This window comes from Microtus oregoni, unplaced genomic scaffold (assembly GCF_018167655.1).
Source record: "Microtus oregoni isolate MIOR12 unplaced genomic scaffold, Mior012 000000F_ref0000247, whole genome shotgun sequence".
Classification (NCBI taxonomy): domain Eukaryota; kingdom Metazoa; phylum Chordata; class Mammalia; order Rodentia; family Cricetidae; genus Microtus; species Microtus oregoni.
In genome coordinates, this window is record NW_024543059.1 from 1,421,129 (window position 1) to 1,433,844 (window position 12,716).

Consider the following 12,716-nt stretch of genomic DNA (forward strand, 5'->3'; position numbering starts at 1 on the left):
ACTCGGAGAGACCTTGGAGCGACATCAGAATGGGGTGAAGATGATGAACACCCAGGATTCTGTGCCTGGGCAGTGGTCAGAAGGGTGAAAGCTTCAAGGGTTCTTCAGGCTTCATTCTTACTGCTCTCCCCAGAAAGGAAGGAGCCCTAAGGGCCTGACTTCATTTTCCTTTCTCAGCAACTCTGCCTAATGCCTTTCCCCTTTACCAGCCAGGCCCTATCAGAGCTCTGGGGACCCAGACCTGGAGCAGAACTGGCCTGGCCTCAGGTGACAATCAACTTGAACTGTGTAGTTTGCATGTGCGGGGAGTGTCAGACAGAAAAGCTCCCTGGGGTGACAAGAAAGCTGGTGGCTTCAGGCTAGGGTGGTCCCCAGGGAAGATTGTGTCTCTGCTGTAGCCTGTGCTGCCCTCTGCACTGGGGAAGTATCAAAGCAGGGAGTGGCCTCCGAGGAGCAATCACTGTCTCCTAGGTCCCTTGGTTCCCCTTGGAACCTGGACTTGAGACAACCAGCAGTCATGTGGGAGTGGATCTGAGCTACGTGGTGCTGCCGCCCTCCCCAGTCTTTCCTGGATCTGCGGTTCCTCCCGCAGAAGTGCAGCTGGTCGTCCCTGGACTGCATTCCTGCTGGACTGGCAGAGCAGGCAGCAGGTGGTTGGCCAAGTGAGGCAGGAGGAGGACAGAATGGGTTCTGGCCTGCTTGGGTATGGACTTGGGGATTCTCCCAGGCCCTTGGTTTTGTCTGTATGATAGGATGAATATTGGGGGGAAATGGGGTATTACTCTCTAACCCTATCTTCTTGTAAGTTAATAAGATGGGGGGGAGGGCTTGGGTTATTTTTGAGAAAAAAGTGCTTAGGTTTTTCTCAGTTTGGAGTGAGGCATATGACCAGTAAGGAGTTTCTGCATGCCTTCCTGAAGACCATACCGGCTATAGTTGGCTGTGCTGACTGAAAAGCACAATCTGCCAGCATAGGACAAGGGGTTCAGGCCTTGGCTTGGGCCTCACTTCCCAGCAGGCTCCAGGTGCCTCTCTGTGTCCTGTGTGCCTTTCCTTAAACACTCCTCCAAACTGCAGCCTGAGGTTCTGCCTCCCATAGCGGTGGGACTCCTAACAGAGAAGCCAGCTAGTGTCCACACTCATTTCCTGCCCAGCAGAAGGCTTTACCAGTGGAGCAACTAGTCTTCCCTGTAGAGCACCTAGCCTTCCCTGTGGAGCACAAAGCCTGCCAGTGAGCACCTAGTCTTCCCAGTGGAGCAACTAGTCTTCCCTGTGGAGCACCTAGCCTTCCCTGTGGAGCACAAAGCCTGCCAGTGAGCACCTAGTCTTCCCTGTGGAACACCTAGCCTGCCCAGTGGGCACCTAGCCTGCCAGTGGAACACCTAGCCTGCCCAGTGAGCACCTAGTCTTCCCTGTGGAGCACATAGCCTGCCCAGTGGAGCACCTAGCCTGCCCAGTGGAGCACCTAGCCTGCCCAGTGAGCACCTAGTCTTCCCTGTGGAGCACCTAGCCTGCCCAGTGAGCACCTAGTCTTCCCTGTGGAGCACATAGCCTGCCCAGTGGAGCACCTAGCCTGCCCAGTGGGCACCTAGCCTGCCCAGTGGAGCACCTAGCCTGCCCAGTGGAGCACCTAGCCTGCCCAGTGGAGCACCTAGCCTGCCCAGTGGAGCACCTAGCCTGCTCAGTGGAGCACCTAGCCTGCCCAGTGGAGCACCTATGTTTAGCCCTCGTGGTCATTGTTGCTGACAGTGGTGTAGCCAAACAGCCTTAAGTCAGGAGTCTAGGCTGTATCTTAGAGGTTCAGTTGTGACATATGTATTTGTCTGGACTCAGCTGGTGGACATGCGCACCAGGCCTGAGTTTGGTCCATCCTTGAACTCCCTGCACCTAATGGTCAGAGTCCTTTGCATTTATTAGGTGCTGTGTCAAAAGAGGAGGAGTCCCGAGCAGAAGCAGGAATCTTGGCTTTTGTTTGTTTCTTTTTTTTTTTTTTCCCCCAAGACAGGGTTTCTTATAGCTTTGGAGCCTGTCCTGGAACTTGCTCTGTAGACCAGGCTGGCCTCGAACTCGCAGAAATCCGCCGGTCTCTGCCCCCCAAGTGCTGGGATTAAAGACATGTGCCACCACCACCAGGCTGGAATACTGGGTTCTTTTTTTACCTGGTAACCTTGGTCATACTGTAACGCATGTGCCTCTAGGGCTCAGGATGAAACCTAAGGAACAAACCTAGTGGAGGAAAAGGGTCTAAGATCATAGGAGAGTTATGAAGAGAGCAATACACCAACCCTCTGGAGTGGCTGTAGGATCCAGTCTTGTTTTTGTGTCTTCATCCCACCATTCCTGTAGAGCAGTGGGTGTGATTGAGTACCCAGTATGTGATGATTGCAAGCATTGTTTCCTGTGCATGCTACTCCCTGGGGTCACATAGTGAGGGGAATCAAGAGGGCAGTGCCAAGCCCTCTCCTGGTTTATTAGATCAGAGAGGTGAAAGGACTGGTTTGTCCCCCTTGAAGTCTGCCAGAGGATGTATATCCCTTTCTGAACTAGACTGTGACCTTGCTGCCGCCAACTTTGACAGACAGCCCAGGCTCAAATGTGACCCCCTAGACTCCTTTCTCTCTTCTCCTAGCTTGTAAGCCGGGGTGAATGGTCAGGAGACCCTCAAGGTCAAGACTGAGGGAGTCTTCTGTTCCGGGCCTCCATCAGTGGGTGGTAGGAAGGAATGTTGGGGTGGCGCACAATAGGAGCTCAGAGATGTGCTGAACACGGACATGGTTGGGCTCGGCAGAGCTGGGGTGTGAAGTGGCCTCTGCTTTTTAGTGTAAGGCTGAAATGAGTGGTCTGGGGTCTCACCCTGTGCTCTTCCCTACTGCCAGCTCCCTTGTAGGCACCAGGCCTCAAGGTCACACTGTCAGCTATTAGAGTCCTGGGGGCATCCTGGGGGCATGGCCAGAGCCAACTTGTTGAGCACATTTTGTTCTCATTTCCGGTCTTGGCACTTGCTTAGCAGCAAACATACATACCTCAGGTGCCTCCCCGTGTCCTGTGGACCTTTCCCTAAACACTGTTCCAACCACTAGCTTGGGGTCCTATCAGCAGTGCTGGGGTACATAACCCCCACTTTAGGAGAAGTAAGATGCCCCTGGGTCCTCCCTCAGGCCCAAGCTTGGCGCTACAGTGAAGGTGAATCTGTTTTCAGTGGACTTGGTATGAGCCTGGTGGTTGGAGGGCGAAGGAGATTCATGGAAAGAGGTGTCCAGGAGAAAGGGAGTGGGGCAGGGATTGGGAGGCTCAAAGGGCACTTGGACAAAAATCAAAACAGAACATTGCAAATGGGATGTTAAACTTCTGTCCTTGGCCTCATAGACACAGGTAGCAAAGATTAAATATTTGTCCTAGATCAGATAAAGGAAGACATGTGTTTGAGCACTGGAGATGGAAGAAAACTGGCCTCCCTATGGCCCAAACCCAGGACTAGCTCTGAGATTCCCCACTGTCATGTTGCCTTGTCTTTTTTTTTTCCTTTTTTTTTTTCTTGTTTTTTCAAGACAGGGTTTCTTTGTGGCTTTGAAGCCTGTCATGGAACCAGCTCTTGTAGACCAGGTTGGCCTCGAACTCACAGAGATCTGCCTGCCTCTGCCTCCTGAGTGCTGGGATTAAAGGTGTGCGCCACCACCGCTTGGCCGTTACCTTGTCTTATATGTAGAAATGGTGATACAGGAAAACCGTAGTTTTATGGCTCTTATGCTGTAAAGCAGCTTTAGGAAGAATTAGGCGGCAGAGTGGGGGTTTAGTTATTTCCGAGTCTGTGGCCCGCGTTCACCTGTCTAGGAAGGCTCCTGGGGGAGGCTGGTTGTGTTGGGGTGTCTGGAGGACACTGGAGGACAGGTTTATAGTATATTATAGACCGACATCTTCTTCTGCAGGCACTGGCTCCAGCATCCTCTCGGCCCTCCAAGACATCTTTTCTGTCTCCTGGCTCAACAGGTCCAAGGTGGAAAAACAGCTCCAGGTCATCTCAGTCCTACAGTGGGTCCTGTCCTTCCTGGTGCTAGGTAAGCATAGCTGTGGCAGGGGTGAGTGGAGGTGGGGTGACACAGTCCCATGGGGATCAGCTTCTCCCCAGCCTCTTTCCATTTACTTCCATCTTTGGGGCCCGTGGTCAAGTATTCTACCAGTAGGCATGCCAGAAACCTTGATGGATTCATGGGCGATGTTTTATGGCTTCATTTTGCAGATTAACTTGCCCAAAGTTAACTTGAATCTGGGTCTATAGGATGCATGCTTCTAACTGCCTCCTTGTCTACCGGCAAAGAGCAGGCAGGTGTCTACTTGGCTGAAGTCAGGTTTGAGACCAACTCCAGACAAGCTCTGACTTTCTGACTTTACATAGACACTGCTCTCTTGGAACCTTCTCTTCCTTCCCAGGCCTTATAACCTCAGCACAGGTTAGTCTCTGAGCACATGAACACAGACAGAATCCATGTGTCCAGACTTGTGGTCAGGGCCCCAGCCACTCACTCTTCACACTGCCCAGGACAGTGGGAGCTCAGCAGACATCCACTTGGTAGTGTGAGGAGACAACTGTCTTTGAGGCAGGCATAGAGCCTCTGAGGCCCTATTGAGAACAAAAGGAACAAATCCCATGGTATGTTGAGGCTCTTGGAGTGTCTTTTCTTAAATTCAAGGAAGAGGAAGTGGAAATTCAGAGGTTCAGTGCTGACCATGGCACCCATTAAACAGAAAGTCAGAGTTTGAGTCAAAGCCCAGTGCATTCCCTTACCGTGAGGGTCCCGAATTAATGGACAGAGTCCAAGGTGGGCTTTGGGGGATTCATTGAACTCTTAAAATTAAATGCAAGGCCATGCATACATTTTCATTGCTATAAGGCTGTAGCTATCCTCAGATTCTTACAGGGTCATACAGCCTCAGAAAGATGATGAAATAATGGTTTGGGGACAGATAGTTAAATTGGCTCCCTTAGATCTCCAACCCTGAGTGTGGCTTGCATTTGGTCTCTTATTAGAATACCAGGGTAGAGAAGCTATGTAACCTTATATTTGTTCAGTCGGGAAGCAAGGACCTAGTGGGGACAGGGCCTTGTCTGGGGTTATAGGAGAAGAAAATAAGAGGGACCAAGATAAGAATGCAGCGACCCCCAGCCTCTTGGTCCTCTGTCTAGCCTGTTTTGCTAGCTCCTATTGTCGCTATCTGCACCAGAAGTCAATACTTAGCTTGCCTTAGTGGGTCAGAGCTTGGCTGTGGGGCACTGAGTAACTTGTGCAATCCTAGGCCATATAGCATGTGACAGGGCTGGCCCCAAGCTGTAGGTTAATGATCTCTGAGGCCCAGCCACAGCCCAGAAACTGGCCCAGCGTGTCTTTCCAACATGTAGGTGGGAGCTAGACCTGGGCAGGAATCAGCCCTGCTTAAGCTGTTGTAATTACTACATGAGCAGTCCCAGCCGCTCCCTCTCCCTGTGTCCCAAACCTGCTGGCACAGGCTTACTCTGTATCGCAAAGATTGCTATGGATACCATTCACATTAAACAGTTTTTTGTTTTGTTTTTCTGATGTGCCTTGTAGCCCTCTAGAATTCTGGTGAAAGCTGTGGGCCTTCTTGGTGCTTTTAATCGTATAATATGAAGTGCGCTGGGGTTTTTAAGGATCTATCTAGTAATGCTGGAATATAAATATGTAACCTTTGAAACCCAGTTGGACACTTAGTAATGTTTGCTTTTTTATTATGTTGTTTAGTTAGGAAGTATCAGCAACTGTAATAAATATTAACCTTAAGTAATGAAGTAATTAATCTTAAGTAATGAAGATTGCGAGGCTGCAGTAATGCAGTATGAAAACACCTTTGCCATCTCTTGCTACCATGTCAGCAGGCTTTGCTAATATTCCCGTGGTTTGTCCCTCAATGAAGGAAATGCTGAATCTCCACATGGTTCTAGTAGAAAATTTGAATGTCACTTTGCTCCTCCATACAAGTCCATAGACCCTTAACAGTGTTCCCGAACATGTGTTAAATTCCAACATCACGTCATTTTATCTTCCCAATACTCCGTAAGAAAGTAAAGGCTTGGGTATGCATAATGGCCAGGACCTGGCAGGGCCCGTCCCCGAGTCTGCTTCGTCCTGTCCCTGCTCTCCACAGCCCCGCTGCTGTGGCTCCTACTGAAGAATGCCCACACCTTTTTCCCCTGTACCACCAGCCTGGGGCCAGAGCTCTGCAGTTGTGAGCTGCTTGTGGCCCCAGGAACAGGAAGGGATGCATGCAGGTAGTCCCGAGCGTTCTCTGCATGGAGCAAGCAGGCTGTTTCAATCACTGTGCTTGCATGTCCTGGGCCCAGTGGCATTGGTGGGTGCCAACCTCATTACCTGAGAATGGAGGGCAGGGAGCTGTTGTAGGTTTCCCAGAAGGAAGGCATTTTATGGGGTGGTTGTCCTGCCCAACCCTCCAAGAGGTTTTTTGATACAGGGGCTTACTATGTAGCCCTGGTTGGCCTGTGCCTGTATGTATGTAGACCAGGCTGGCCTCCCGTCACAGAGATCCACCTGCCTCTGCCTCCAGAGTGCTATGTGCTACCACACCCAGCAGGCAGCTCTGTTTTTTGTTCGTTTGTTGTTTTGTTTTTTGTTTCTTTGACTTACGTAAAAAAAAAACAAAACCTTTCTATATTGGTGGCTGGGGCTGGAGAGTAATCTCACCTTGTTCTAGCTCCAAAGGTGCTCAGGGACTCAGGGACTGAGCTCTGTTGGACAGGAGAGACGGAGAGACGGTGGTGAGAGGAAATGCACATTTGAGAGGACAGAGGCAGCCCCCAGCTGTGTAGGGCCAGGACTTTGGGCTTCTGTCACTCACTGCTCTGTCTTAGCTATGCAGACAGGGCAGGTACGCATGGATACTCCTCCCCATGGTGACCAGCCTCCCAGCACTGGGGTTTGGGCTCCCTGATGGCAGCAAGTTCTTTAGAATATTCACACGTCACCCCTCCTGAAGGCCATGGGCCTTGCCTGGCCTACCTGGAATGCAGTGAATCTTTGCTTGGACACTGTGGAGGCTGGGGCTGGAATGGTCTTCTAGGACCAGGGAAGGGCCTGGGGCAAACTATTGGAGCTGTGCACTGTATACATCCTAAATATGATCAGGACTGTTTTTCCAGCTGCTTAGGGACCCACATTATCTTCAGCAGGGTGTGTGGGGTGCAGATGCTCCCCAAGACTCAACTCCGGTGTATGTACCACTGCTAAGTTGTCTTAGGAAACTGCTTGCTGTTGTCTGGCAACTGTAGCTGGGTTTTAGCTGTCCCAAGGGAAGGCCAGTTCAGAAGTGAGGCTGGGCTGAGGATGGCGAGGGCCACAGTTTCCTTGCTCTCAAGTCCATGGAGATCTGAAACAGGCTAAGCACTGTGTTTGGAAAGTTCTGTGGAGCCTGAGTCCCTGCCCCCTCCCCAGTTGGGTCTAATGCCAGGGTGAAGAGATGAGTCCTTCAGTGTGGAGAATTCGGATTGTGTGGTCGGGTGATTTGATACTCAGAAACCTGTGGAGGGGACAAGGATCTGAGGGGGCTGGAAGGCTGGATGAAAATTGGAAAGAGATGCCCTGATGAGCGTATCTAGGGGTGGACCATGAGATGCTGGCTCTCCTTACCCCTGGGGCTGGGCCATTCAGCCTTATGGTCAGCCAGCTGGCCCCGAGGACAGTTACCACAAATAGGTGTCCCAGGAGAGTCTTTCTAAGTGTTTGAGGGGGGGGGGCTGCTGGGTCCTGTCTCTGCTCCAGGGCTGCCTGGGGACATCCTGTGACAGATAACCCCCTTTTACCCCACCCTAACCCCACGGTGACAATCTGAGATTTCTCACCTCTGGTGATCTTGCTTCCAAGGCTGAGTTTGAACCCTGCCTCTCCTCTGTCCTGCTGGGTTAGCTTGGGCAAGTCAGTCCTGACAAGTAAGTTTTCTAAAACAGAAAAGTCAATGCTTTAATGACTCAAGGGGATCAGGCAAGAGGAGACATCAGGAATTGTTTCACAAGAAGCGGAAATCTCCCCATGTTAGCCAGCTCAAGCTCAGGTGTCCCGAGCTCTAGGACCCACCTGTGCCCGTTGGCCCTGCTTCTCCTCCTTGAGCCACCCATGAACCTCTCCCAGTGCCTGGGCATCTGGACCTCTGCCTAGGTTAGTGCTATGGAAGCCATGCCTCAGCCGGGAGGACTGGGAGCCTGACCTGTTGTCTCACCTCCCCCTAGGAGTGGCTTGCAGTGTTATTCTCATGTACACCTTCTGCACCGACTGCTGGCTGTTGGCTGTGCTCTACTTCACCTGGCTGGCCTTTGACTGGAACACGCCCAAGAAAGGTAAAGGTCTGGGTCTGCTGCTTGTTTTCCTCCCTCTGCTGGGCTGCAGCCCCTCCTCCTGGGTGCTGGGCTGGGCGCCATTTCGGGCATCTTCACAGGAGCTCACCCTTCATTAGGGAGGGCAGAGGGAATGTATGTGGGAAGGGGCACACTGGGCAGGTGCAGAAATGCCGTGTGGGCTGACAGACACCTCCCTGGGGGGTTCACACTGGCTGTGTCTCGCCTGCATTGTTCAAATGTCCCTCCCACCTGCTCCTTCCCAACACTGTGCTTTGTTTCCTGGAAGGTGGCAGGAGATCACAGTGGGTGCGGAACTGGGCCGTGTGGCGCTATTTCCGAGACTACTTTCCCATCCAGGTAAAGACCGTGGTGTGCTGTCCTGGGAGGATAGGAGTAGATGGGAATATGAACTGTGACAGCACTGAAAACGGAGGCAGTGTGTCCGTGCGTGACGGAGGCTGGTGTGCTTGATGTTGTGAGTCAGTCCTTGACACCAGGCGAGCTGCCTGGGTGGTCAGGTGGCCCCGCATTCCTCCCCTGCCCTGTGTTGTGGGAGTGGCCTAGGCTGTGCACAAACTCTGCCTACTGCCGGCATTCCTATGACTTTCCTGTCCCCTGCAGTTAGGCTTTCCTCCCCAGAGGGCCAAAGTCTTGCTCGAGATGGCCAGCGAGCCCATGGCAGCAGTGCAGGCCCTCTGACATGCAGCCCAGGGTCCTCCCCGATTCCTGACTGCCCATTCCTTGGGGAGGGACTTGGCCCCAGATCTCTCTTCTCGAACCTGCTTGACTGTTGGAACCAGGGTTTAAGAGCTGGCTCGGGGGTCTGTCTAGTGCTGGGCTCTTGGCTAGGGCGTGGGTGACGGAGCGTTAGCCCTGGGCTTACGGTTAGCCTAACGAATCGACTGTATTCCTTCTCACTCTGTGTAGCTCTCTCAGCTCTACCGAGCACCATTTGTCTCCGCTGCAAATGGGAGATGCTCCTGGGTCTGCCTGGCTCTGTCTGTCTGCCCCAGGTACTGTGTCTTCTGCCACTGTGCCCTCAGGAAGCCTCCTGCAGGCTAGTAGCTCCCCTCTCCCAGCAAGGGATGGCTGCTGAGATCTAAGCATTCAGCTGTTTTACCGATCTTTACCCTTTCAAAAGACCCAAATGATGGACTGGAGAGATGGCTCAGTGGTTAAGGTGTCTGGCTGCTCTTCCAGAGAACCTAGGTTCAAATCCCTGCACCTACATGGCAGCTAATAACTGTCTGTAACTCCAGTTCCAGAGGATCCAGTGTCTTCTTCTGGCCTTTGAGAGCACTGCACATACATGGTGCACAGACATACATGTGGGTAAAACACCCATACATGTAAAATGAAAATAAATCTAGTGGGCTGTGGTGGCACATACCTTTAATCTTAGGCAAAGGCAGCTGCATTTCTGTAGGTTTAAGGTCAACCTGGCCTACATAGCAAAGTTCCAGGCTACATACATAGTTCCAGAGCTATATAACTCTGCTCAAATAAATAAGTAAATAAACCTTTAAATTAAAAAAAAAAAAAAAAACCAGCCGAGCCCTGTGTTCTCACTGTCTCTGTTCTGTTGAGGTGCAGGGCAGACATCTGTGAGATGCCCAGTGAGGTTCCTCTGCCCCTTGCCCTTGATGACAGGTCTAATAATCTGTGCCTGAGAGCTGTGTAACCTGCCTGCTCCACCCCTTTTTCCTGAGGTTCTACCGTGGGTTATGTCATCGAGATCTCTAGCCAGACCCGTGTACCCTGTCTCCATTTCTCTTACTGGAGCTCCCTTCTCCAAAGTCATCTAGCTGACCCAAAGGGCATCCCTTTTTGGAGTGGTAGGGCTGGCTCCTTCAGCAGCTACTGGAACTACGGTCGTCTATAACAGAAGTGGCCCACGTCCTGGGGTTCCTCTCCCTGAAGGGTAGGCAAGACCTTTGGAGATTAGGAAAGGCTCCCTGGGCTTCAAATCGGCCATCTTTCCAACTGTCTGATTTCATCGATGTGTAGACTGAGGCCCAGAGAAGATGGACTGTCCCTGGTTCACAAGACACTGTGCTGCCATGCCCTGCCTAGGCAAAGCTACTGCTGTTCTTTGGAACTGGGTGTGTTTCTCTGTACGGGGCTAGGAGTAGAATAAGCCTGGCCTGGGAGCAGGATGTTGGGAGTGACCTGCCAGGAATCTGCCCAGGGTGACGCTCACCAGCATGGCCTGAACACCTCTGGGCTGGGACTTTGCCACCCAGCAGGCATGTCAACAGAACAGTCAGCAGCAGTGACCTTCGCCCTCCCTGCAGAGTGGACATTCTGTCCAGTTGGGAAGAGCAGTGTCGTGAAGACAGATCAAAGCTATTGCCAATGTCTCTGTTGGTACTGCCCGGGGCCATTAACCTGTACAGTGTCCCAAGGACATTATAAACCACGCATCCCATCAGATAAGAGCCTTCGGGAGGGAGGGAATTATTAAAGAGCCAGTTAGGTTCCTAAGAAGTGAGTGTTCAGGGAGAAGTGAAACCGGAGTGGCCTTGAGCAGCGATGGAGCTGGCTCACTGTGACTTCCCCAGAAACAACCTAGATAGTCAGGGGGCTCCCGTCCAGTCTGTACTTTTGCTCCAGAGAGTTTCTAACCCAGTGCCAGTTGCCCAGCTCCTCCCTCAGTGCCTTGATTCACCAAGAGCCAGCGGGGCAGACAGAGCACAGCTGCAGCCTTGCACGGTTCATGCGCCCTGCTCCTCGGGGGTCTCTCACTCTCCACCTCGGCCCTGGTGGGGCAGCTGAGAGTTGTTTTCCAGACAGCATTAACCTGCTTGCCAAAGGCAAAGTGAGGAAAGTACAAGTGCCTTATACACCAGGGGGGTGACACCAGGGGGGTGACACCAGGGAGGCGTGTTCACATTTCCACTACAGCCGCATAGCCTAGCACTGCCCCGCATGCCCCGTTCCGTCCTCCCGTTCTTCCATCTTACCCTGCCATCAGCAACAATCCTCTTCTCCCAACTGAGCAGAAGGACCCTTTACTCACCTAAGAGTTCCTATATTGGAGTAAAGGAAAATGTGGTCTTTTAATATTCGTCCAGTCGTTAGGGACTCTGTGCCAGTGCAGGGATGGGTACAGACACGCACTTAAGTGGGGTGTGTGTGTGTGTGTGAATGCCGCTCTCGGAGGCAGGGCAGCCTCAACTCAGGAACTGCACTTCTGGAAGTTTATTTTACCAAAAAAAAAAAAAGCTGTTGGAAATATGAGTAGAAGAGGCTTTTTTTATTAAAGCGTCACTCTAGGAGTCTGTCAGTCAGGATCCGAGTGAGCACTGTCATGTGGATTGACAGTGGCCCAGGGATGGGTGTGCAGCTTTGAGGAGAGTGGTACTGAGGATCCTGATAAGCTAGACAGGACATATTCCCTTGAGACAGCACTGATGCTGCAGCCTCATTCTTGGGGGATGTTTTGATATGATTATGATTATTGACAGGATCTCATTGTATAGCTCTGGCTTGCCTGGAACTCACTACCATAGACTAGAGTAATCTGGAATTTTATGATTTTTTTTTTTAAAGAAAGGCCTGTTTCTGTTTAAGTAGGAAAAGGACCTAGTGGTTTATTTCTATAGAATGAAAAATGAATGCAGACTTTTTTTTTTAAACTTTCCTATACTTAAGAATTATGGCAGTGGTGGCACATGCCTTTAACCCCAGCACTTGGGAGGCAGAGGCAGGTGGATTTCTGTGAGTTTGAGGCCAGCCTGGTCCTCAGTGTGAGTTCCAGGATAGAAACCCCCCTTCTCCCTCCTTCCCAGAACTCCGTCCCCATTGTGCTTCTTGCTTGGGGTTTTGCAGGTACTTAGCCAGCCTCAGGGCAGGTGGTGGACCCTCAGGAAGCCAGTTATCAACAGGACAGCTTTGTTGACAGTAGGAAGTTCAGATCACCCAGCTGCCACAGCCACATAGCCCTGCCTGCCTGTTTGAGAACCTGAGCTGAGCCTAGCTGCTTGGCAAAAATTTTGAATTGGTCTGGCTATACCATCCTTTTGTCCACACTAGACTATAAAGAGGTGGGAGGTGGGCTGTGTGGGCTCGTCCTCTGAGCTGCTGAAGATTCTGCAGTGTGCAGTGACAATGAAAGTCTTAGTGGGAGACCTGAAGCCATGGCTCTCCTTGCCAAACTCAGAATCTAGACTGTACCCACTGAAGGCTGAAGGTCCAGCTTGGGTGTGGGTTTTAGGGGAGTCACTGTGGTAAAAAGCCTAGGAGCAGGAAGGCAGAAGTCTGGTTGAACATGAATTAATAGGTTTGAACTGTGTTTGGCTGGGAAAGAAGAAGACAAGTATCCAGCCAGGGACTCCTAGCCCATCAGCTGCCAGCC

At 51.7% G+C, this 12,716-nt stretch overlaps 1 protein-coding gene across 1 annotated transcript in view; it reads left to right on the forward strand.

Moving 5' to 3' along the window:
* The window catches only part of LOC121447603 (diacylglycerol O-acyltransferase 2), a 28,048-nt gene that overhangs the window by 10,737 nt on the left and 4,595 nt on the right, over positions 1-12,716 (forward strand). The window contains exons 2-4 of the mRNA XM_041650946.1: positions 3,927-4,055; positions 8,252-8,359; positions 8,646-8,716. Coding sequence (XP_041506880.1) covers positions 3,927-4,055; positions 8,252-8,359; positions 8,646-8,716 — 308 coding nt within the window. The remainder of the gene's footprint in view (positions 1-3,926; positions 4,056-8,251; positions 8,360-8,645; positions 8,717-12,716) is intronic.